This window comes from Chelonia mydas, chromosome 5 (assembly GCF_015237465.2).
Source record: "Chelonia mydas isolate rCheMyd1 chromosome 5, rCheMyd1.pri.v2, whole genome shotgun sequence".
NCBI lineage: Eukaryota > Metazoa > Chordata > Testudines > Cheloniidae > Chelonia > Chelonia mydas.
Genome location: NC_051245.2, coordinates 21811340 through 21838227, shown reverse-complemented (window position 1 = coordinate 21838227; position 26888 = coordinate 21811340). Strand labels below are relative to the sequence as shown.

At 43.1% G+C, this 26888-nt stretch overlaps 1 protein-coding gene across 1 annotated transcript in view; it reads left to right on the top strand.

Annotated features, from left to right (window-relative positions):
- The window catches only part of CCBE1 (collagen and calcium binding EGF domains 1), a 189169-nt gene that overhangs the window by 146725 nt on the left and 15556 nt on the right, over positions 1 to 26888 (top strand). Inside the window, exons 3-6 of the mRNA XM_037902772.2 lie at positions 739 to 791; positions 10474 to 10608; positions 11262 to 11399; positions 17632 to 17738. Of these exons, the coding sequence (XP_037758700.1) occupies positions 739 to 791; positions 10474 to 10608; positions 11262 to 11399; positions 17632 to 17738 (433 nt within the window). The remainder of the gene's footprint in view (positions 1 to 738; positions 792 to 10473; positions 10609 to 11261; positions 11400 to 17631; positions 17739 to 26888) is intronic.

The following is a 26888-nucleotide window of genomic DNA, read 5'->3' as shown; positions in this document are numbered from 1 at the left end:
TTGCTATGTTTGGGTGCCCAGTGTTAGAGCCCTGATTTTCAGATGGTGGGTGCTCATCACTTTCCAAAAATCAGGCCCTTTTAAAGTGTCTCAAGTAGACACCAAGAAGCTGAGGCACCAATAATCACTAGTCACTTTTGAAAATCTTGGCTAAGGACCCTGCCTTAGAATTGAGTGAATAAAGATCCAAAATGCTCTTGCCCTAGGAAATAGTACCAGGTCTTTTTCAACAGGCATCTTCTCATCCAAACTTCCATGCCCTCCATGATTTTTTTTTTTTTTTTTTTTGAAATTGAGAAGCTCTCCACAAACTTCTCCACTTCTCTCCAAACACTCACCTTTTAAAAGCACAGTCATCCAGCCTAAATAAGAGCCACAGAAAGCCCTGACTGAGGCAGAGCAGAGGGACATGATGCTCAGAGCTTTTTGGGGCCGAAGAACTTTGCTTTTCCACTTAGAGATCAGTATGCATCTAGGATGGGAAAAGGCCTTTCATTTTGAAGTTTTCCATGCACCATTTGTGCTAGTATGGATCATTTCAAATCTCTCTCTATACCCAGGAATAGAAATCACCAGTTTATTAATCAGTTTTTTGAATTAATGGCTTTTTAAATTTATTTTTGAGATCGGTTCTCAAATAGAACTTTTAAACCCTTTTAAAAAGTTGTTTTTAAAGGCCGTATCTCCTTTAAACAGCATTTTTATTTTACTTTATTTTATTCTATTTTTGTCTTTCAGGAAAAAATGCTGTAAGGGTTATAAATTTGTTCTTGGACAATGCATCCCCGAAGGTATGTGATTTTATTGTTCTTACCCTTCACATCCCAGTGCCATTAGCCATTTCTCATTTCTTCTGCTTTCTGTGCTGTTAATTTGGGAGAAAATACTGAATTAACCACAGGCTTGGTTGTCCCTGGTGTATCAGTGTGGGATTCGTTACCAGAAACAGCAATATGATAAATTCTGTGTCTTCAAAATATTTCAACTAGGAAGCTGGGTCTTGGCTCTCCCTACATACATCTGGGTGTATATATCTTGTGATATGAATTAGTGTACACACAGGGCCATATTCTGCCCTTGGATGTGTGTTGAGAGCCATTTCACCCAGGAGTATTAGTCAGTGCAGCTAGGCCAGCAGCTAATTATTCCTTCTCTCCCAACAACAGCAGTGTGGAGGCTGGGAGAAGATAGTGCCTCGGAGGGGTGTACTCCTGGGGTGGTGCAGCTTAGACATTGCCTCTTACACAGGGCTGTCCCTAAAGGCAATGAGAATTATTCTGCATAGCTCATGCTGTGTTGGAAAGGGAGTGTTCTCTTACTGGCATTAGTGAGTGAAGCTAAACCATATTTTGTAAATACAGTTTTTGGATCTCCTGAGTTCAAAGGTCTTGGAACATCTGTGTGATGGGTTCAGTCACAGAGCTCACCCGGGGACTGTCACCTGATGTGCTGAAATTACCTCTGAGCCCATTTTCCCTGCCAGCTTGGGACTCCAGAACCCTGCCTTGTTGAGCCAGACATGCAAGCCTGCTGCAACACAGACCCAAGTCTGGTCCACACCCCCAAAGCTGCAGACTAAACTGAAAACAGCTCAGCAGGTTACCTGTCTCCAGCACCCAGACACCCAGTTCCCAATGGGATCCAAACCCCAAATAAATCCGTTTTCCTCTGTATAAAGCTTATACAGGGTAAATTCATAAATTGTCTGCCCTCTATAACACAGAGAGAGATGCACAGCTGTTTGGTCCCTGAGGTATTAATCGCTTACTCTGGGTTTATTAATAAACAAAAGTGATTTTATTAAGTATAAAAAGTAGGATTTAACTGGTTTCAAGTAATAACAGACAGAACAAAGTAAGTCACCAAGCAAAATAAAGCAAAGACATGCAAGTCTAAGCCTAATACATTAAGAAACTGATTAGAGGTAATATCTCACCCTCAGAGATGTTCCAATAAGCTTCTTTCACAGACTAGACTCCTTCCTAGTCTGGGCCCAATCCTTTCCCCTGGTACAGTCCTTGTTAGATCCAGCAGGGATCTCAGGTGTAAGTAGTGGTTTTCTCATGACTGGCAGCCCGCTTAGTCCTGCTCCACCCCCTTTTATAGCTTTGGCACAAGGCGAGAATCTTTTGTCTCTCTGGGTCCCCACCCCTCCTTCTAAATGGAAAAGTACCAGATTTAGGATGGATTTCATTATCAGGTGACATGGTCTAGTTTCCATTCCCCATGGGCTGGCCCACATGTACACAGGAAGGCTTTCAAGTAACTAAGGCCATTTACAACTGATTCTTTCTGGAGCACCCTTAATGGCCTCCACTTAATATGTTTACATCAGTGATACAAGTTTATGTCTTATTCTCCTAACTCCAGACATAGAAATAATACATGCAAACAAATAGGGTGAACACACTCAGTAGATTATAAGCTTTCTAATGACACCATACAAGGGGTATTTAGCGTAAAGCATATTCCAGTAATGTCATATTCATAAGCATACTTCCATAAAGCATATGGAGGGAAACATCACAATTTGGATCGTCTTTTAGAAAAGAATGAGATGCCTTTGCAAGTAAAGCTGTAGCTCATGGACACAACACACGGTGCTACTGGATGACAGGCATGAATTTTAAGGGCACAATCTGAAGTCAATTGACATCACCGGGTGTCTCTCCAGTAACTTCAGTAGGATTTGGACCAGTCCCTAAAACAGTTATTCACAAAACTTCTTCACATAAGACATCTCCTCTTCTCACTGACTTCCCTGGTGCAGGATCAAGCCATATATGCAGAGCTAAGACTGACTGCAAAGCTGCAAAATCCTCTTGCTGCAGGCAAACTCTTTAAGCTGAAAATAAAAAGCCTGTGCTGGGTAACACATCTGTACAAGGACAATGCCACACTGGGACTATGGAGTTGGTCAGTGAGCTTTCTTAGTATGAGATGTAAACATTTTGAAGGGAATACGGTCATGGTAGGGTAGGGTAAAGTCGTTCTTGAGAGACCCAGTGAACTGCTTGTTCTTTGGCTTATAAATTCTGGCCAACAGGTTCCTCCCAGCTGTGGATCTTGCTGCCATTTGCCCCTGGGTGAGTGAGTTGTTCGTTGTCAGATAGCAACACTTTGTGACAAAAACCAGCCACCTCCTAAAAATATTGATCCTCGTGCTGTCAATGTGGTGAGAAATTCAAAGTGCTCCCAGCACAAGACCCAGCAGAGCTGCTGCAACAATGGATGATGTTTGAATGAGATCAGTTCAACTTGGTCTGCTTATGCTAATGGTTTTGATTTTGGGCTTTGCCTTTGTGTTTGTGCAGGGAGCTCATGGCAGGAATGGTGAGCTACAGTGTGAGAGACCGAGACTGAGTAGAAGCATGATGTTGGATTGAAGAAATTTTTGGTTTTGTAGACTAGAGAGAGAGACAGAAACAGAGACCATATAGAATGGAAAGAACGCAGGCTTTCTGCAAATCCATCCCCTGGCTTTCTTAGGATGGTGTCTCCAGTAAAATAGCTTTTGTCTGTAGTGATTATTCACTAAGAATCAGAGATTGTGGGAGAAGAAACAGGGTTATGGATAAGAAAAAAGCCACAACAAAAGAGAATTGGTGCTTCTAGTTTTGACCTATTCAGATTTAGGTGAACCTGAAAGTAGCTCCTAATTATGATTCCATTGACTTTAGTTATGCTGTCCCTGGGCCCTGGATCTTAACAAGCTTGGAGCATTTCTTTCTTTAAATGAACTTGTTTGCTGGCTGTGGTTTCTCTACCTCCCTCTTTGTATCCTCCATTAGGCCCCATATCAACCTGACCTGAGTTTCACCTTGAATTTCACAGACCTAAGGAACAGCGGAAACAGCTGAAACTGTTTGGGGCCATAGTGTATAAACTAGAAACACTATGATTCAGGGAAACACTCTTTTAACTTACTCTGTTAAAATGTAACCACTCCCCACACATCGTTTCATCATAATCTTGGCAGTATGAGTGTGCTTGAAATGCATATCTCAACCCAGGCACATAAGTATATTACAGATGTCTCAGGTTGTTAGCTTCTTTATTAAAGTATATCTTTGCCTTTTAGCCATTACTGGCAAATCACAACACCAAGAAAGCAATTGTAGTACCGTCTTCCTGTGCAACTAGCAGTGAGTACAAGGAAGGGCTTAGGAGCTCAGGCAGACCCTGCTCCATCTACTCTTTTATGTCTGCCTCAGAAAGACCTGGTTCTCCATCTGGGGCAGTTGTTTTTTAAATAGTCTCTCCTCCCTAAGGCAATGGCATTGTCATTGATCTTCAACCTTCTTCCTGTCGTTTCCATCCATTCTCCCTTCCCTGTTCTACCTTGTCCTACCCTGGGGATAATGATATTTAGAAAAGCAGTTTGAGACTGAGTGCTAAATTCTATTTTATTGTTGCCTCTCTGACATCTCCTTCTGCCCCACTTTCTCAAACCAAACATGTCAAAAATAGAACTTCTCATCTTTTCTCCAGAACTTCCTCTCTCTCTGTCTTACTATTCATGGTTGACAATTCCATTCTCTCTTCCTTCTCTGGGCTCAGCCTAAAGCAAAGCACGCATGCTTGTAGCCTGGATCAAACATTCAGGGAGTGTCCATGGTAGCTTTTACAAATATGTTCACTACTGTGAGTTTCTTGATGAAGATTAACTGGAGATAAGAGTCTAGTGTAGACAAACCCTGGTCAGATTCTCCTTCCTCGGTATTCCCATTGCCAAAAACTCTGCTTCATCCTTTCTGGTCTCTTTCTTTATCACCTGTCCATTCTTCAGTCCATCCACATGCTGCAGCCAGAATTATTTATGACCTTTTCTATGGATTCCCTCCAATACTGCTAATATGAAGAGTGATTAACAAGATCAGACAGGACAACGCCAGGGTCATCCCTATAGTACCAAGCTGGCTGAGACAGATTTGGTATTCTTACCTGCTTCACCTGTGTGTCCAATCTGCATTCAAGCTTTCAACCATCCTTTATCTCCTCTCCTAGAGTGCAGATAGCGTGCTTCACCCCAACTGAGGGGGCTTCTGCCTCAGGGCATTCAGAAGATTAGAATCCACCTGCTCAACAGGAGTACAACAAGTATTACTAAACAGTGAAAAAGAGTCAACTAAAATTACCTTCAGAAATAGAAAAGATTCAAGTACTACTGTCACTGTGACAGTGTAGTGCCTGAATTTTCTTTGCTTTCCGTCATCTTGGACCTGCTGAACCTGAAGAAATCAGGTTATCAGTTATCTCTATTAAGGTTCATCTGGCTGCAGTATCAGCACTTCATCCCCCACTGGAAGGGTTTTCCATATTTGCTCACCCTATGTCTTCAAGATTTATTAAGTGTTTAGGGAACCTCTCCCACAGTTTAAGGATCCTACTCCTACTTGGGATCTCAACCTGTACTTAAGTACCTCATGGGACCTTTGTTTGCCATAGGCTGAACCTGCTTTCTGCTTCAGCTATCTATGAAGATGGCCTTTCTAGTAGCCATCATTTCAGCTCACAGACTTGGGGAGACTGGGGCCTTGATGGCAGACCCTCCATTTATGATATCTTTCAAGGACAAGATCTCTTAATGGCCACCGTAAATTCTTACCTAAAGTGCTGTTGGATTTTCATTAACCAGGCCATTCATTACCAGTATTTTCCCCTAAACCACGTATATCTCAGTATGAGACAGATGTTAGATGGGCATTGGTCTCTTATCTAGATAGGACCAAGCAGTTTTGGAAATCACCTTGATTTTTTGTCTCTATCACAGAGAGATCCAAGGAGTCCACAATCTCTACACAGAGACTTTCAAGGGGGATCTCTGGGTGTATCATCGCTTGCTATAACACAACTAGTGCTCTACTTTCCCTAAGGATAATAGCACACTCTACCAGATCACAGGCAACTTCCACAGCTTTAGTCTAGAACATTCCAGTGTCTCAGATATGCAAAGCTGCTACACAGACTTCAGTGCATACTTTTTGTAAACACAATGCCTTGGTCCACAACACCAGATCTGATGCGATGCTTGGTTGTGCTGTACTGTCTTCAATCTTAGACTCAATTCCGAAGCTCCTTAAGGGTCCTTAAAGAGATTGTGCAGGGGCAGAAATTAGCTATGGGAGTGAGCTTCACCATCGTGGCTTCCTGTGAACGCAGACCTTCTTGGTCCTAACCCTGACCACACCAGGCAAGAGAGAGGGACCACGATGACATTGCTCCTCCTCTGGCTCCAGCTGAATCCTGAACACCACCTGAGATGAAAGAGGATTGGACTTGAACAACAATCTCCAGCCCATTTCAACTAACTTCTTCTGTTTTCCCCAAAAGGACAGGTGTTACCATCTTTGATACCATCTAAGAGACTGGTTTCAGAGTAGCAGCCGTGTTAGTCTATATTCGCAAAAAGAAAAGGAATACTAGTGGCACCTTAGAGACTAACCAGTTTATTTGAGCATAAGCTCACGAAAGCTTGTGCTCAAATAAATTGGTTAATCTCTAAGGTGCCACTAGTACTCCTCATCCAAGAGACTGTCAAACAAGGGGGTTTTTCATGTGGGGATACTGCTCGGAGGTCATCTGAAGTGGGAGCACCCATAGGGACACTATTTGAAGAAGAGGTTACTCACCTTGTGCAGTAACTGTGGTTCTTCAAAATGTGTGTCCCTATGGATGCTCCACTACCTGTCCTCCTCCCCTCTGCTTCAGACCATTCTTTGTTGGACATTCAAATAGAGAAGGAACTGAGTGCCGTTTACCCTTGTGGCTCCATATACTTGGCGTGCACCATGAGGTCGTATAGCACATGCATGGGCCGAACAGACACTGCCAACAGAAAATCTCTGATTAAGGGCTTGAGAGGCACATGCACACCTGAAGTGGAGCAACATGGGGACACACATCTTGAAGAAACACAGTTACTGCACAAGGTGAGCAATTTCTTCTGCTCTTCAAACACAGCACTGAGTTGGTTTATAGTTAAAATAAAACAAATGTATTAACAAGAGGACATAGATTAAGTGATGCCAAGTAAAAGGAATAAAGTTAGAAAGGGAAACCAGCAAATAAAAGTGAAAATGCATCTAAAAGTCTACAACTAAATTTAGTAAGGTACAGGCTTTGTTCAAGATGCTTTCTCTCATTGGTCTTCCTTCTTCTCAGCCATGGCTGACTTTCCCTCAGTCAGGACCTTCCACAGAAGTACAAGATGCTGGCTTCCCTTGTCTTCCTAGGTGAAAGGTCTTTGCCTAAGCAGGTTTCTCGCCTATATTCAGTTTGCAGAGACTTCAACTCCTCCATCTTTCTCAGCATGCAAGAGCCATCTTTCCCAGCTTGCAAGAGCTCTGTTCCCTTGTGTCTGTCTAGTGATGGATGCCAAAGATGGCTTCCGTCTTTGCTTATGTCTTCCAAAGTTCAGTGACGTTGTTTCAAGAGGCAGGATGACCTCATTCTGTTTTCCCCTTTCTGTGAGCTTCCCATCACCCTGTATGTAAATGGGGCTTCCATTGTTTTGATTCCCCCATGCTTAATTGATATAGGAGACAGGTAAATAGCTGTGACATTCCCTCCTGTCTGGGCGAGACCTGTTTCTCCTTTTGTTTAGACACAGACTGTAAAGCCTAATATCAATGGAAATCCATAATTCCTTATGCAGTGTTTATGCACACATTTTACGATGGTATTAATCACCAGTGTGTCATTTGCTTTCATAAAACATCTCACTCAATAAACGTTTATAATACAGTAATATTGTCTTCAATCAGTTGATTCAATTACTTATCATTTGAGGTTCAGATCCCCCTGAACTTAATCGTGCAGAGGTTCAGACTTTATCGCACAGATAAACGTTTCTGTTCTCTGCTGGAAGCTATCTCCTCCCCCTCTTGATAGATCGGTAGCTTTGTTTATCTAATATGTAAATGGCCCTTCGTTGTCTCTGCCTGATGATCGTGCTGGTCAGAGAAGCAAATACGCATTCCTTCATCTAGGGCAGAGCTGCTTACCAATTCCACCTGACATGCCTGGCTTAAGCAAATTTTAGTCATCATTCCTGCGTATATCCATAACTCTTAATTCACACCCCATATATAAATCATGAAATAATATTAATGATCAGTGAGTTTCCAATGACATATTACGTGATATCTTTTAGATACAGATTATAAACACAGTGAGTTGGGGCACACTGAATTGATCAGGCCCACTGAAACACATTACGTGATGTGCCACAACTCCCCTTCCTATTTCCTCTGCCTCTTCCCGTTTAAGAGAGCTTCTCCCCTCCGCGCCTCCTGGTTGCATATACTGGTTCAAGTGGGGTTTTTCCAGAGGCTAGGAAACAAAGAAAGGGCTTTGGGTATAAAAGGATGAGCTTGAACTGGCACAGGTCCTTCCTTTGATTCAGCAAGTGGACAGGATCCTCTGTCCAAGGTGGTGGTGGGGGGTCCCAACCCTTGCCGAAGGGTTGGAAGGACTTTGGCTTACTGGGACCCCATAGGACTGATGGGTGGTCTCTGGGTAAGCTTTTCTCATGTATATAGGAACTTTCATTTGTTTTTTCTGTAATGCTTTTACTCTAAGAATGAAAGTATTTTGCTGTATGAAGACTGGCTGGTAACTGGTGTACACTGCTGTAGCCCTGAAGAGAGGTTAACCACATGGGCCAGACCTTGGTCAGACCTGCTGGGGAAATCACACTGTGGTGCAGAGGGGCTACAAGCCTCAACCCCTGGTCTGCGGGAAGAGAAGTGCAGCTCTCTGTCTGACACAAGTAATGGCTGAGAGCCTGAGACCTTAAGAGGGTGCCTTCAAGGAAGACCAGGAATGGGAGCAAAGTGCAGTTAAGTCTGAAACTGTGATGGGGCTTAACCTGCATTACCATCTATCAGTAATTTGTTATGACATTTGATCTTTTGGAAAATTCTGCAATTCACAAGGTGGCTGCTAGTCACTAGTATGAATCAGAATATTTCTTCAACAATCAATCAATAATTTTTAAAGTACGGTATATATGCAAAGAGTGTTGGAATGTTGGCAAAAACATTTAGATTTTACTTAGATTTACATTTTCTTAAATTGCAAGCTTTTTGGGGCAGGCACTGTCTTTTTGTTCTGTGTTTGTACAGTGCCTGATGCAGTGGGTTCCTGGACCACGATTACAGCTCCTTGTTGCCAAAATAATACAAGCAACAATTAAAAATAACATTTTTTAAAAGGTTAGAAACAGTGGACTGGCCCTTTTATAAACTCTGAATTAAACGTTTAGAAGTTTTTTTTAAATGATATAAAGCAACACTGTCATGAATTTTGATATAAACTCTAAGGGCCTGCAGCAGCGCTTATCCAGACTTGCTTTGGGCCCTGCCACTGCCTCAGTTTCCCCTTCTTCTCCAGCTAATCAACCTTCACACTGAGGGAATGTCTTTACTGCAGAGTTAACTTGGGTGATTGGCATCTTGGTCTGAGCATTGTTAGCCTCACCAGGGCATTAGCATCCAGACTCTAAAGCCCTACCTAAATCATTGTGTCCTCTCTGGTACTGCACTCACCTGTATATGACACTCAGACTTCTGGGGGCATATCCCATGGATCTTAGTGCTATGGTAAGATGAGCCACTCTGTAATTCCTTCCCAGTGAATTGTGGGAGAATTTGTCTATGGTTCTGGATTTCTGGGGGGAACTGTGGGAAGGCACTGGATGACTATCATCACTGGTGTGATTTAGCCTGCATCCTCACTGCAAAGTGAATGGTTACCAGCCCAAATGAAAGCTTCACTTGGCCTTCAGCCTATACCCCCAGAGGGCCAAGTGGAAAGCTCCACTACACTCTGGTAAGAGGCTTAGTATCAGATGCTAGTCAGCACATTTATATTATTAGAAACGGTGATATCTCATTAACTATGTGCTCTTTGTTTGGGCAATTAGGGTAGGTTTGGTGCAGTTAATGTATTTATTTTAACTAACTTTTCTTTCTGAAATGTTTTCTCAATGTATTTGCCACTGAATTATCTGTAAGCTATTGTATAGTATATTACACAGCAGCTGTTGCTTCTGTCACTTGTGAATTTGGGGAGGGGAAAAAAAGCAAATATTTCCCTGAGAATAATTACTAATTCTCTGCAACCAAAGCAGCATATTAATTATTATTTTATTAAATTGTAGCACCTAGGAGCCTTATTTGTGCTAGGATCCCATTGTGCAAGGTGCTGTACAAACACAAAGAAAGTGTCTCTTTCTTAAATTATTAGACCTGTAGAAAAGCTGTGGCTAGGAATTATACTTCCCCAATAAAACATTAGTTACGTTTTGTGACAATCTCACTTGTGTTTCTTCCATCTGCTGTGATAATGTAGTCGGACTTTGTTAATGAACAATAACATAAGATGAGATAAAATATCAAATCATATGGTTGTCCTAAACACATGGGCCTGCTTCCAATGTTTCCCTTAAGCACGCTTTTCTCTCTTTAGACTACGATGTGTGTGCAGAAGCTCCGTGTGAACAGCAGTGCACAGATAACTTTGGACGTGTCCTTTGTACATGTTATCCTGGATACCGGTATGACCGTGAGAGACACAGGAACAGAGAGAAACCCTACTGCCTAGGTGGGTATGAAGAACATGTCACATTTATCTTTGGTTAAGGCTGTGTCCTTTTTCAATTTTTTAGAAATTCTTCAAAGAAGAAGTTGAATAGTGCTAGACCCTTTCCTCTTACTTTCCTTCATTCTTTTAGTATGTGTGCTTTTAATTGATTTAAGTAAATAGCTGTATAAGTTTCCCCCCCCCCTTGTTAATTCCTTCCCCGTGCAGTCTCTGAGCAGTATTCAAGGTCTTTGGCAATGAAACAGGGCATGATTCTCACATCAAACTGAAAACCAGGGAAATTATGTTAAATTATGAAAGCAAACCTCTGAGATTCAATTCAGATTGTAACTCCTAATTCAGGGATTTATACCACTCCCAGCTAACTCAGTAGCGCTACCTTGCATGGGTGAGTATTTACATGAGCCAAGGTTTTCAGGATCAAGTTTTGATGCAAGGACCTGTCAAGAGGTAGTCATGTGTAAAGGGCCATGCATGTTAATAATTATAATATAATTGATGTGAAACTGTGGCCCAGGCCCCCTGAAGTTCTGTGGTTGCTTGACCATCCATTCAGAATCCCTTCAGATAATGGAACCAGTAAGGGAAATATCTTATTTGATCTCTGAACCTCTGTAACTTTTGGGGGATTCTCAACATTTGTTCAACTTCAGATATCGATGAGTGTGCCACAAACAATGAGACTCTCTGCTCTCAAATCTGTGTCAACACCTTGGGCAGTTACAGATGCGAATGTCATGAAGGCTATATCCGAGAAGATGATGGGAGGACTTGCACCAAAGGAGACAAAGGTATATACTAGCGTGCAGTAATATCCTGGGCCAAATATAGCCTAAGAAAACTGATGCATCATAGAGAGGGAGCTGTGGAAATGTAATACAGCCAATGCCAAATTCAGGTGCCCTGGGGTAACAGAACTGAATCTGGCCCATTGACTTTAGATTACTAAAAAGCAAGTGAACTATCCAAAAGCTGTACCATGCTTCCATAGTCCTCTGTCCATGGTGCTCCTAGGAACAGTCACTGTCTAGAAAACCCCTATGGATGGCCCTGGCCTCCCATTGAACCTCTCAGGGGCTCCACAGGGTTTTGGGGCTAGCATCTCACTGTCCTGCAGGGGTGCAAAACACACGGCCCTCTGGCTGATGGAATGTCTGGGAAGAAAACCCCAGTAGGAGAACCTCTTGGTGATTTCTTCTCCTTTAGCCATGGGAGGGGGCAACCAGGTACTGTCTCATAATGTGATCCATACAGAAGATATGTGTACCTCATTCAGTGGTCTTGATGTAGTGTTAATAAAAATGTTTTTACATTCATGGCAAACCTAGGTTCTCATCAACTAGACCACTATGTAACAATGTAAAAAAATCTATGTGAGCATAAGCCTTTTACTGCCCCTGAGATACTGTACTCTTGAGTTCCCAGGGCAATTCCCATGGCTTGTTCTGGAGCTACCTTTTCCCTGTAATTAGCATTTAATGAACTGTAATGTCTGCATGTGAGAGGAGTGAAAATGAAAAGCTAGTATTTTGAAGCATGTGGAAAAGATAATCCCCGGAGGGGAAGAGTGGGTGAATAACGAATCTAGCTCTTACTACTTAATTTAGACCACTTTGTCTGAAACACATAAAATACTTGCAGCTAACATAATAATAATAAGCCAAATCTTAATACAGGGGTAACTAAGAATAGAATTTAGTCCAGTGTGGGATCTCACTTAGAGGAAAATGAGCCAGATTCTGACCTCCATAAATCCAAAATCGCTAAAGTGGCTTTAGTCTGTATTTACACTAATACCAATGAGATTAGCAGATGGCCCAGTGTTAGTGCTTTTGAGCTTTCAGGCACACACCAAAATCATACCTGGATAGTCAAGTTATGTTTTAATAATCTAAACCAGTAGGCTAAATTCCATCTGTGACTGTAGAGTTCTTGAATTCCATGGCACTGAAGTTAATTGGATGGCACTGTTGCAATAGAGATCAGAATTTGTTCCAATAAATATAGAATGTTGAGCTTTTTGGCTTTTTGTTTTATTTGAACATTGGTATTAAGTATAAAAGTGTTTGCCATCATCCAATGCCTTTAAATTAATAAACGTTGGTATAATTTAAATTAATCACAGATATAGAAAGTTAGTAACAGAGGGGGGAAAAAAGAAAAAAACTGAAAACATCTTTTGATGAACGATAGGTTACAGTTGGTTCACCTATTAATGACTGAAAGTACATTTTATATCACTGACTTTTCCAAACCCCAGCTGGACAATAGGCACAAACATTTTGTAATTTTTATTTGTCCCACTGAAAACATGTATCTGGAGCCCCAGGTTTCTCTTTGTAGCTTTCAAACATTTATAATTGTTTTATTTATAAAGAGGTCATTAACAAAAAGTGTGTTGTCATTAAAACCCTTGCAGATATATTTATAATTAACATTTCCTCTGTAGTTCAAGCTTTCTGACAGAGGAATGTCCATAGCATTCAGGATTATTGACTGTTGAAAATATTCTAGGCATTTGTAAATGAACTTCAGCTATCTGCAAACAGCAGTTTGTAACACAGTTTTCTTTCCACTATAATCCATGTCTCCTGTGTGGCGTAGGACACATCTCTCAAACAGTTACCAGCAGCAGTTGGAGAGGCAGCATACAGAATCTAAGGGCTACATTCTGCTCTGTTACACCAGCGTAAATCTAGAATAATTTTACAGATTTCAGATGTAAATGAGAGCAGCATTTGGCCCTACATATTTTTGTATTAAGCACACTAGCCTGCAAAATACTGGCGAGCACGCAGAACAAGAGGATTTTCAGCAGGTGACTTCCAGGTCTATAAATTATATGCCACCTTGTGGTAAATGTAAGTTCCTGCACCATTCTAAAACAGCAACACATTTAAGTTGTAATAACCTCATAAAGAAAAATAGGGTCACATTATATTGGTCGCTGGAACACTAAGGCAAATTTTCTGATAATATTTTGTTTGAGACAACATAAAAATAGACAAAAATCTGACATCTCACCATAATTCCAAATATAACATACCTTACACAGAGAGTTAATAATTGTTTACTCTGCAATGCCAGAAGAATTGGCCCTATCCTACTAGCAGTGGATTGGATTAAATATGCTGTGGATTTGTACATCAGGCACCAAAAGGGGCTGCATCCTTGCTGCTTCAGCAGTCATTTTTCACATTACAGAGACAATACAGTTACACACTCAAAGGTGGACAAACTAAACCTTCTCTGCAGTCTGAGCCCAGATAATACAACACAGATGATAAACTAAATAATCTCTGTGCAAAGAATGCATTCAGAACAGCTCCCTGTAGAGATCTCCTCCTGGCAGGATCTCTCTCTCTTCCAGCATAAGCAAGATCATGACTTCCAGCATATGCTAAAGAAACATACTGCCTCTCCAAGCAGTTTTCTTATCAATAGCAGCTGCAGGGCTCACCAGTAACGAGGTAAAGGGCTCTGAAGAAGGCCAACAAAACATCATGTGAGCTGGACTTAATTGTTTGTACTGTAGGAGGCCTTCTAAGATGGGACAGGTTCAAAGGGACTCTGTCAAGTAGTTTAGCCCCCAGATTCAAGTTTTATACAATGCAAACTGTTTATTTAAACATCCCACTGAAGTGTTGGTGAACCCTGGGGTTGCCAAGTTTTACTCTGCCTGAATTCAGTATCTGCACCAATGATGACTGCCTCAGAATCTCATTGCTTCCTTGACCAATGGGCATGACCCAGATGGATTCTGGTTCTATTCAGAAGTGGACACATTCTGGATCTGATGTCTGGGGTCACAAGGTAGAGATGGATGACTGTTTTCATGGTCAGAACATCACCTCCCTTTGGTGTACATCAGGGGAATCCTGCCGTGCACAAGTTGGGAAATAGGGAGATATCTTATCCTTGTTCTCACCAGCGTGTTGGATTGTGTTTTGATGGTCACAGAGACTACTGGATCCAACTAGATTCACACAATTCTCTGCAGCATGATCCTTTCCAACTATTAGACCACCTCACTGATGGCTGCAGTCAACTATTACAATCATATTTTGTTGATGCACGGACCTTTGCTCTACATCGGTCGTACAGATGAACTGGATTATGTATTAGAACTAGGGGCAAATTCAGTGTTTCTTATACACCGCTCAGTCCCACTGGTTCCAATGGGATTGCATGGGGTTAAAGACAGCAGAGAAAGCTGGCAGTTTTTCTCTGACTGTTGTTGCTTTCAGCAACATTTCTCAACACAGTCCAGTCATCAGGGGTGTGGGGGGTGAACTCATTGGGATAAAATAAAAATTGAAAGGGACTTTGGTTTAATACTTGTTCCAAACCAACATTTTTACTGTAGTTTAAAAACAGACAAGCCTAATTATCTTTTTATTTTTAAAATGATGCATGTCTCTGTAATTCCTGCTTTTGTCTAGAAATACTGGCACGAAAATATTCACATTTTTAAAAAGAAGTTGAAAAGTTGGGAGAAGGTGCAGAATTTGAGGTCTGGAAAAAATGCCTTGCAGGGAAAGACTTAAAGAGCTCAGTCTGTTTAGCTGATCAAAAAGAAGATCAAGAGGTGACTTGATTTCTGTGTAGAAGTACTTTCACAGGAAGAAAACATTAGGTATTGAAGGGCTCTTTAATCTAGCAGAGAAAGGCACAGCAAGAACCAGTGGCTGGACATTAAAGACCGACACATTCAAATGGGAAACAAGGCACAAATTTGTAATCGTGCAATGCAACAAACTACCAAGGGAGGTGGTGGATTCTCCATCTTTTGATGTCTTCAGATCAAGCCTAAGTGCCTTTCTCAAAGATATGCTTTAACCAGACCCAACTTATTGGGCTAAGTGCAGGGGGTAACTGGGTGAATTTTATGGCCTGTATTATTCAGGAGGTCAGACTAGACGATGTAATGCTCCCTTCTGGTCTTAAATTGATGAATCTGTGGCGAATATGATGAGGGAAGCTGTTCTCCTGGTATTACCATCTTGTACACTATTAGGAAGCACTGGAAAGCTCACAAAGGAGCCTGGTATTTCTAGCCAAAAAAAGGACCAAATAAAATTCAGAGGAGTATTTGAGGGATGTTCTAATGCCCAAAGCAATCAGTGAAAAGACTCATATTGGCTACAGTGAGTGTTAGATGAGGCACTTGATAAGCATATGAGTGCTTAGATGCTTGTCTGAATCTCCTAATCTTTTGACTATTCATGACTAATTCTGATACCCTTAATACTGATGATCAGCTAACCTTACCTCCTCTTTATCATCTTCCTCTTCGTACTTTAGGACAAGGAAGTACAGGCCATGTTTCTGATCTAACATGCCAAGATAAGAAAAATAAACCTCTCTCTCTCAAAGGCAGAACTACTTGTTGCCGTGGATCCCAAAAGGCTTCCTGGGTGTGGAGTCTGGTAGAATAATCCTACAGAAAAATCAATTGCCTGTGAAGCTGTATTAGTATCCTGGTGTATTACTAAGGTTAAGATTCTGTCACGGGTATTTTTAGTAAAAGTCAGGGACAGGTTGAGGGCAATAAACAAAAATTCACAGAAGCCCGCGACCTGTCCCTGTTCCCGTAGTCCCGAGGTTGGCTGCAGCCACTGTTCTGGCGGCCCTGGGGCAGACGGCAGGTCACCTGTTCCAGCGGTTCTCCCCCCCCCCCCCCCCGACTGCTGTTCTGAATGCCCAGGGGCTGGGTTGCCAGTCAGCTGTTCCGGCTGCCACTGCTCTAGCAGCCCCAGCGCTGATCGCTGGCCAGCTGTTGCGGTGGCCCCTGGGGTGACTGCTGGTCAGTTGTTCGGCAGCCCGAGGCTGGCCACCGGTCAGCTGTTCTGGTAGCCACTGCTCCAGCCCTGGCCCAGAAGAAGTCACGGAGGGCCCAGAATGTCACAGAACCCATGACCTCGGTGACAGAATCATATCCTTATGTATTACAGAAGAACATGATGAATGTGAATTTTTTTACATTGCACACAGTAAATATATATATAACCAAAAGTCATGTCCTTAATACTATACTAAAAGAAAGCCTGTTTGTATCTAGTGTTGCAGTTTTATTTTTCAAAAGCAGTGCACATTTATGAAAACATGACCCAAACAATTATACTAAAGTATGTTTTCAAATGAGCAAGTATAACACAATAGCTGAGTGTGCTGGTCCATTTAGAGGCAAGCAGCTACTATTGCTACCAGAGTTCCTCCATTAACTCCAGTCGCAGAAGTCTGTACCATAATTCTGAAGGTCCAGCGTTTGAACCCTCCTACTATTGGCTCTTGTGGATGATCATTACGCAAGCCTACATGTGGGACAACTATTTAAACAATGATTGTTTGTTTGTCATGCTAAAGTGATTAGCTCTTTGTGAGGCCAACAATAATGAGGTTGAAATGCTTATTTTCAGGGTTATTCTGCAGATTCCGCAACAGATTCATTCTTACATACCTAACGATTATAGTGACCTTTTCTCTAACTTGGCTGTAAACCTTTACCACGAATCCCAATTCTCAGCCCTGTTCGCTCTTGGAGCTCCATTGCACAGCAGAATAATCAGTGTTGATAAAGGCTGGTTTTGTGCAAATTGAATAAGACTGTCACATTGCATGGGGTTTGAGTGTCATTTACAATATTTGAAAAGTGGCGGTTGGAGGGGATTGTAAATCATTTTGGATCTATAGGGCTGGCCTAGCGTAAATGCACAGATAAAAGTACAAGTGTAAACATTTTCAGATATAAAAGAGGAAAAGGGCATTTTGGGCTGTTAACTGGAAACAGCTGCGTTTAAAATGTGGCCTGTACTGCCTCTGTGAAATTGCTGAGCCTTACATTGTGATTCATAATTGAAAAGCTGGTAATGGCATGAGCCTCTCTTCCTTTCACACTGTTGGGTAGCATAAAAACCGCAAAGGCTGTTCTGTGGCACAGTAGCTTTTGCAACTGCTGTATGCTTTTCTTTCCTTTGGGTTTTCTTCCCTTTTAAAATGTATTGGAAATTGTTTTAATTTTAGCCGGGCTTTCTGAGAAGGCTGACAACGTGGTGAAAGCAGGAACCTGTTGTGCCTCTTGTAAGGAATTTCACCAGATAAAGCAGACGGTTTTACAACTAAAGCAAAAGGTACAAACATTTTGTCAGTCACATCGTTGCATTGTACATTTTAAAGGTGTAAATTAGAGACTAGATACAGCTGCAGTTCTTCTTAGGATACCTTTAAACATACCAGTGTTGATGAATCACAGCCACGGGAGGCTTGTGTTCATGAAATAGAGCGTAGCAGGGTTTTAAAATCATGTGTGAATGGCAGCAATTGCTATTCCACAGACCTCATCCAAACAGATTGCTAATCAAATCAAATTCAGTGGTAGCTTTGAGATATAGACAGATGCCCACCACGGACTAGGATAAGACCATGTAATCCAGTTCCACTTACAAGGATTTGAACCCAGCTGTGTTGACAAGCGGCATCATCTTTTCCCCTTTTATTCCTTCCAAATACACAACATTTAGGGCTTGAGCCTGCACAGAACAGGTACAGCCAGTCCAAATGTAGTTTTGTCAAAATGGAAACTTTTGCAGGAACATGTCAATTTCAACTACATTTTGGTGAAAGGAGGTCTAAGCGAGTCATTTGGACTTTCTCCTTACATTTTGGTAATATTCATTTGGACTTTCCTGTTTAATTTTATTTCATTTCAACTTTTAAATTATAATATGCTAATTTTAATGTGTTATTTTTATTCTGTAATTTGACGTTATTGAAACAAAATGTTTTGATGGTTTAGAATGAAAATTTTTAGGCATTTCTGTTGTGTGGGAAAGTTGGACATTTTAGCTTTTCTTTCTGATTGAGAACAACAAATTTTGGAAATGTTGCAGTTTCCCACAGAACAGAAATTCCATTTTCTAACCAGCTCTTGTTAGAGGTAATATTAATTTAATGAAAACAGCATATAGGACAGCAATGCTGGCTGTAAACAAACAGCATCCAAGAAAATGACAAGTCCTTTCTGTGCTACTACGTGCAATTATTTACAGTAAATATGGCTCTTTGAATGGGCTGGTTGCCCAGTTATTTGTTCCCAATTGAGAAGCCTGGCATCAAATCCTGTACTAAGTAACTTGCTCTCAGATTTGGTGGGTATTGCAAACACTTCAGCGTGTGTGCTTATCTCCATTGGTAATTAAGTCTTGTCTACAGCAAAACATGCTGGCTGATCAGGAGTGACTTTCCTGACTTAGAATTGTTGTATGAGAATAAGGCACGTGTGCCTGGAGGAAAAGGTTAGCAAACAGGAAACAAGGCCTTCTAACAGAGGCATGTGCAAGAGCTTTAATGCCTAGGCCCTGCCTATCTAGGTTGCCTTTATCTCATTACTCTGAGAGCATTCTGTGCCAAAAAATTAAAAATTCTGCACACAATATTTTAAAATTCTGCAAATTTTATTTGTCAAATAAGTGTGGAGGGTCCAGCATGGCATTGGGGAGCACAGACCACTGACTGCACAGAGATGGGAGATCACTGTGCAGCTCTTGCCCGGGACACTGACTCAGGGGTGAGGCTGCACCCAATCCTGACACAGTGTGAGGACCAGGCCTGCCCCAGAAACTCCGGAGGGCCCTGCCCCTCCATGTCAGGTGCACCAGTTGTGGGCAAGCAGGCTCAGCAAGGTAGGATCCAAGTGTGAAGAGGCTTAGTGTTGTGGGGATCCAGGTGTGGGTTGAGAGAGTTCTCTGGGGGGCAATCTGGGTGTGGGCAGCTCAGTGAGAGATCCGGGTGTGGGGCGGGGTCTGGATGCACAGGGGTTTGTTGGGGGGTTCTGGGTGCAACAGTAATGGGACTCTGCAGGGAGGTCCAGGTGAAGGTGTTTGGGGCTCAGCAGGAGGGGGCTGGTTGTGGGGGGAATAGAGCTCGGCAGGGGGTCTGGGTGTGGTGGGTCCAGATGCTGGGGGAGTGGGGCTCAGTGGGGTGGGGATACAGGTATGGGTGGCTGTCTGGGGGTTCTGGGTGTGGGGGTGGAGGGGTTAGGCTTGGGGGGGGGGCTGGATGCATGGGGGTTGGGTGGATGGGGGAGCAGCTCCCTGTACAATGATCCCTTCCCCTGCAGCTGAGGACCAATGGATGCAGGAAGCACAGGGGGAAAGGGAGTTTCCAGAGCTTTCTACAGCTGGGGAAGAAATCTGGGAGTGGGTCTGACACAGCCCGGGGTGCCATGCAGGGGAAGAGGGAAGTCCCGTCCTGCCCACCCAGCCGGGACTAGCAATTGAGAATGGTGCAGATTTGGAGCCACCAGCCAGGTCTTCCCCAGTCTTGCCCCCTGCCCCACAGTGATTTACCTTTCTGCCGGCTGCCCTTGGCACCCAAAACATACTGCTTGGGAGGGTTGCATGAGCACTCTAGAGCTTCCATTTGCTTCCCTGCATTTTTCTGCGAGAAAGCAAAGAGATCTGTGAGGGACATAAATTCTGCACATGTGCAGTAGCGCAGAATTCTCCTAAGAGTATCTCATATAGCCTCAGCCTGTAGTGGATTGTACCACGGATGGCAGAACCAATAAGTAGTAGGGCTGGGATCAAGACAGAGATGCCACCTTGAACGGTTTCTCCAGTGGGACTCAATGTCACCATGATGTACTAGTGCAACATCCTGACTGCAAAGTTGTGCTGACCCTGAACCTTGCAGCTTTCAGGATAGCTCTAGTGAAACTGGGATGAGCCAGTTGAAGAACTAGGCTGAGGATATCTAGCATGTAAATGAGTTGTCAAAATTTATAAAAAAATATATCAAGTCAGCAATCCAGTGCTTGGAATCATGCACATTTACTCACCAAGACATATGTAAGCATCTTTATTAGAAATCAGTCCAGTCAAACATGTCAAAATCAACTAGTCTACAGTTCTCAAAGGAACCCCTCAAAACTACTATAGGTAACATGGAACATTGATGGTGGGAGGATCTTGTTTCTAGCACTGCCATTCCCTAAACATCCGTCCACACAAAACTTTACACCGAGACAGAAAAAGGTAAGTTGTAAGGAAAAGTTGGCTTTTGAGTTATGGATGGAGAAAACCAAGGTCATTTTGGACAATTATCCCAATCCATCCAAAAAGTGAAATATGAATTAGGTCAGTGAGTGTAGTTAATCCCTAAGAGGATAACAGTCAACATCAAAAACACATGGTTTGGCACCAATTTGTATAACAGGCAGTTTCTGGCTAGGAGATATAAAAGTTAGTGAACTAGATCCGGGACTCACTTACTTGACATGTTTAGTGCATGTCTCAGGTCCAGCTGACTCAGTGGGGAGGCATGTGTGTATGCTGGCTTTGCAGATATTTTTTTTTTACTTACTAAATTATTTAATAAAGAGGCTTGTTGACAGTACAAGTGATTTTTTTTTTTACCCAAGCAACAGAAGACGTTTTTATATTCTGTTCATGTCGATCCTTTGCAGTTACACGCATTTTTTCCTGTTCAGAACATAAACTGAAGAACTGGTCATTGTAATGACTATAATGAGTGGCATTTATATAGCAGTTGGGATCCTGAAAGAGCCCAAAGTAACCTCCAGGCCACAAATTAAAATAAAATCTATACAGGGGAAATTAATTAATCCATCACTCAAATGGGACCATCAATGGGGTGAAACATTCCATGCTTTTGAACAGTGCATATTAATACTACACAGCTCCTTCGTCCAGATGAAATTTGAGATTGGCAGAATTTTACTTACTAGTTTGAATTTATAGAGACGTTGGTTCTAAGACACCTAGAACTCTCCTGCCAAAAGTGCAAGGGAAATTTTAATGCTCACAAGTGGTCAAGACTTAGTTCTAGCTCTCAATCTAAAAATGGCATCTTTGGCGGAACGTAGCCCCAAATCTGTGCTGGGGCATTGGTTTAATACCTACACAGAGAGAAGGATTTCATTTATAGAGTCACCACTGTCACTTCTTGAAGCATTTAGATGGTTCTTAAATGCTTCCCAACCAAGTGGTAGCACAATCCCACTCAGGCCTTATGAGAGATCACAGCCCAAGATAACAAGCTTGTATAACCCAGGGATCAGTGTGTGTTATGTGTCCCTCTTATGCTTAATCCACAAAGGCTGGGGATCTGTTACAGACCCCTTCCCACAGAACCTTGTTATTTAGCTCAAGCTGTAGCAACTCGTGCTTTCGGCTCTGGAGGTCCCAGGTTCAATCCTTGGGTAATAGCTAAAATAGTGGCTAGCACACCTCCAGGCCATAAATTAATTGATTAGGGAAGTGCAGATATTTTAATTTGAAACAAAGGATAAAAGTACAAAGGGCCCAATAAAGCATAAAGAGTGTGTCCCTGGTGAGGGTCCCTCAGGAGTCCCACTGGCCACCTGAGCTTCAGAGACCTGCCAGCATCTGTGCTTCCTCTGGGGCTCCTGGGAAATATCTATCCTACCCTGACCACTCAACTCCTCCCCCTTCCCAGAGTGTAAACTGCACTTGAGTTTTAGCCTGTGCCCCAGGACAGACAAGCTAGCTGAGGTGTAAAGCACCACCACACTCGGCTGAGAGGGTGTTGTGTGTGGATGGGAGCCAGATTAGGGACAACACCCAGGTAAGAGCCTGCGTTAGCTCTGCAGTAAAGAAAAACCTTTGGACTCCAGCCAACCCAGCTGCCATGTGTGGCAACCAGGTGTTGTGGAATGACATCAGTGAAGGCACTGAGCGTGAACAGCAAGAAGGCTTAGCAGGCTGATTAACAGACTGGGAGAGGCTGGATAGGGTTACACAATCACTGTCCCTTGTTGACAGCCCTAAAACAGGGCTCAAACAAGGAGGTGAGCCAGGAACTCATCAGGCGAGGTGTGACCAGTGTCAGATGAGAGGGGAGGATAAGAGCAAACCCTTCTACCACACCCATTCCCATTCCTCGAAAATCCAGTTCTCTTCTTTTCTTTAAAGAAACAAAATTAGGGCTCTTGGTCTCATTTCCTCTCTCTCTGCCTTGGCTGAAGCCTTAGGGCGGTAGATATTGGGGCGTTACAATGAGTGAGAAGAAGAGGAGAGGAAGTGACCTGGGCCCTGGTGGCTTTGCCACTGACTTGTTGTGTGAGGTGTGGTGAGTCATTTGACCTGCCTTTGTCTCAATATACCTAGGTGTAAAACAGACACTAACACTTAGCTCATCCCAGGCTTAAGTCATTAATGCTTGCAAAATGTCTCCATCCCTTGATGAAGAGCTGTCATAAATATAAAGGGAGGGGTAAACCCCTTTGAAATCCCTCCTGGCCAGGGGAAAGCTCCTCTCACCTGTAAAGGGTTAAGAAGCTAAAGGTAACCCCGCTGGCACCTGACCAAAATGACCAATGAGGAGACAAGATACTTTCAAAAGCTGGGAGAAGGGAGAGAAACAAAGGGTCTGTGTGTCTGTCTATATTCTGTCTTTGCCGGGGATAGACCAGGAATGGAGTCTTAGAACTTTTAGTAAGTAATCTAGCTAGGTACGTGTTAGATTATGATTTCTTTAAATGGCTGAGAAAAGAACTGTGCTGAATAGAATAACTATTTCTGTCTGTGTATCTTTTTTGTAACTTAAGGTTTTGCCTAGAGGGGTTCTCTATGTTTTGAATCTAATTACCCTGTAAGGTATCTACCATCCTGATTTTACAGGGGGGATTTCTTTATTTCTATTTACTTCTATTTTTATTAAAAGTCTTCTTGTAAAAAAACTGAATGCTTTTTCATTGTTCTCAGATCCAAGGGTTTGGGTCTGTGGTCACCTATGCAAATTGGTGAGGCTTTTTATCCAACATTTCCCAGGAAAGGGGGGGGTGCAAGTGTTGGGAGGATTGTTCATTGTTCTTAAGATCCAAGGGTCTGGGTCTGTAGTCACCTAGGCAAATTGGTGAGGCTTTTTACCAAACCTTGTCCAGGAAGTGGGGTGCAAGGTTTTGGGAAGTATTTTTGGGGGAAAGACGTGTCCAAACAGCTCTTCCCCAGTAACCAGTATTAGTTTGGTGGTGGTAGCGGCCAATCCAAGGACAAAGGGTGGAATATTTTGTACCTTGGGGAAGTCTTGACCTAAGCTGGTAAAGATAAGCTTAGGAGGTTTTTCATGCAGGTCCCCACATCTGTACCCTAGAGTTCAGAGTGGGAGAGAAACCTTGACAAGAGCCTTGCATGAAAGTTGCTGCATATTATAGGCACATAGTGTTACCATCTCCTTATATTAAAAGCCTTACATTTAAACCGTTGGCAGGTGAGCGTATGTCAACAATTGATAGCAATAACTAGAGGAGTCTTGAGACCCTCCAATTCAATGAATTCCAAGTGACTGGACAAATTAATGCCAGATAATAAGAATCATTATGCTTTAGAATACAGCTCTCTAATGCAAATGTGAAGGAATCGAACACTGAAATAGCCAGTCAGCCAAATTCATCCAGGAGGTCAGCGGAGTTACACCAGGAATGAATTTGCCCCAAGTATCTTTAAAACATTCCTTAAATTCTGTTCGGCAGAGCAAAATTCCCAACTCCACCTGTGGTCACTCCCAGCTAGTAACTTTCTTGGCTGCAGATCAGTAGGGATCATAGAATCATAGAATAACAGAGTTGGAAGGAACCTCTGGAGGCCATCTAGTCCAACCCCCTGCCCAGAGCAGGACCAATCCCAACTAAATCATCCCAGCCAGGGCTTTGTCAAGCCTGACCTTAAAAACTTCTAAGGAAGGGGATTCCACCACCTCCCTAGTAACGCATTCCAGTGTTTCACCACCCTCCTAGTGAAAAAGTTTTTCCTAATATCCAACCTAAACCTCCCCCACTGCAACTTGAGACCATTACTCCTTGTCCTGTCATCTGCTATCACTGAGAATAGTCTAGATCAATCCTCTTTGGATCCACCTTTCAGGTAGTTAAAAGCAGCTATCAAATCCCCCCTCATACTTCTCTTCCGTAGACTAAACAATCCCAGTTCCCTCAGCCTCTCCTCATAACTCATGTGTTCCAGTCCCCTAATCATTTTTGTTGCCCTTCGCTGGACTCTCTCCAATTTCTCCACATCCTTCCTGTAGTGTGGGGCCCAAAACTGGACGCAGTACTCCAGATGAGGCCTCACCAATGTCGAATAGAGGGGAACGATCACATCCCTCGATCTGCTGGCAATGCCCCTACTTATACACCCCAAAATGTCATTGGCCTTCTTGGCAACAAGGGCACACTGTTGACTCATATCCAGCTTCTCGTCCACTGTCACCCCTAGGTCCTTCTCTGCAGAACTGCTGCCTAGCCATTCGGTCCCTAGTCTGTAGCGGTGCATTGGATTCTTCCATCCTAAGTGCAGGACTCTGCACTTGTCCTTGTTGAACCTCATCAGATTTCTTTTGGCCGAATCCTCCAATTTGCCTAGGTCCCTCTGTATTCTATCCCTACCCTCCAGCATATCTACCACTCCTCCCAGTTTAGTGTCATCCGCAAACTTGCTGAGGGTGCAATCCACACCATCCTCCAGATCATTAATGAAGATACTGAACAAAACCGGCCCCAGACCGAACCTTGGGGCACTCCGCTAGATACCGGCTGCCAACTAGACATGGAGCCATTGATCACTACCCGTTGAGCCCGACAATCTAGCCAACTTTCTACCCACCTTGTAGTGCATCCATCCAGCCCATACTTCTTTAACTTGCTGACAAGAATACTGTGGGAGACCGTGTCAAAAGCTTTGCTAAAGTCGAGGAATAACACGTCCACTGCTTTCCCTTCATCCACAGAACCAGTTATCTCATCATAGAAGGCAATTAGATTAGGCAGGCATGACTTTCCCTTGGTGAATCCATGCTGACTGTTCCTGATCACTTTCCTCTCGTCTAAATGCTTCAGAATTGATTCCTTGAGGACATGCTCCATGATTTTTTCAGGGACTGAGGTGAGGCTGACCGGCCTGTACTTCCCAGGATCATCCTTCTTCCCTTTTTTACAGATGGGCACTACATTAGCCTTTTTCCAATCTTCCGGGACTTCCCCCGATTGCCATGAGTTTTCAAAGATAATGGCCAATGGCTCTGCAATCACATCCGCCAATTCCTTTAGCACTCTCGGATGCAACGCATCCGGCCCCATGGACTTGTGCACGTCCAGTTTTTCTAAATAGTCCCGAACCACTTCTTCCTTCACAGGGGGCTGGCCACCTCCTCCCCATGCTGTGCTGCCCAGTGCACTAGTCTGGGAACTGACCTTGTTCGTGAAGACAGAGGCAAAAAAAGCATTGAGTATGTTAGCTTTTTCCACATCCTCTGTCACTAGGTTGCCTCCCTCATTTAGTAATGGGCCCACACTTTCCTTGGCTTTCTTCTTATTGCCAACATACCTGCAGAAATCCTTCTTGTTACTCTTAACATCCCTCGCTAGCTGCAACTCCAGGTGTGATTTAGCCTTCCTGATTCCATTCCTACATGCCCGAGCAATATTTATATACTTATCCCTGGTCATTTGTCCAATCTTCCACTTCTTGTAAACCTCTTTTTTGTGTTTAAGATCAGCAAGGATTTCACTGTTAAGCCAAGCTGGTCGCCTGCCATATTTACTATTCTTTCTACATATCGGGATGGTTTGTCCCTGTAACCTCAATAAGGATTCTTTAAAATACAGCCAGCTCTCCTGGACTCCTTTCCCCCTCATGTTATTCTCCCAGGGGATCTTGCCCATCAGTTCCATGAGGGATTCAAAGTCTGCTTTTCTGAAATCCAGGGTCCGTATTCTGCTGCTTTCCTCTCTTCCTTGTGTCAGGATCCTGAACTCGACCATCTCATGGTCACTGCCTCCCAGGTTCCCATCCACTTTGCTTCCCCTACTAATTCTTCCCAGTTCGTGAGCAGCAGGTCAAGAAGAGCTCCACCCCTAGTTGGTTCCTCCAGCACTTGCACCAGGAAATTGTCCCCTACAGTTTCCAAAAACTTCCTGGATTGTCTGTGCACTGCTGTATTGCTCTCCCAGCAGATATCAGGATGATTGAAGTCGCCCATGAGAACCAGGGTGTGCGATCTAGTAGCTTCTGCGACTTGCCGGAAGAAAGCCTCGTCCACCTCATCCCCCTGGTCCGGTGGTCTATAGCAGACTCCCACCACGACATCACCCTTGTTGCTCAGGCTTCTAAACTTAATCCAGAGACTCTCAGGTTTTTCTGCAGTTTCATACTTGAGCTCTGAGCAGTCATACTGCTCCCTTACATACAGTGCAACTCCCCCACCTCTTCTGGCCTCCCTGTCCTTCCTGAACAGTTTATACC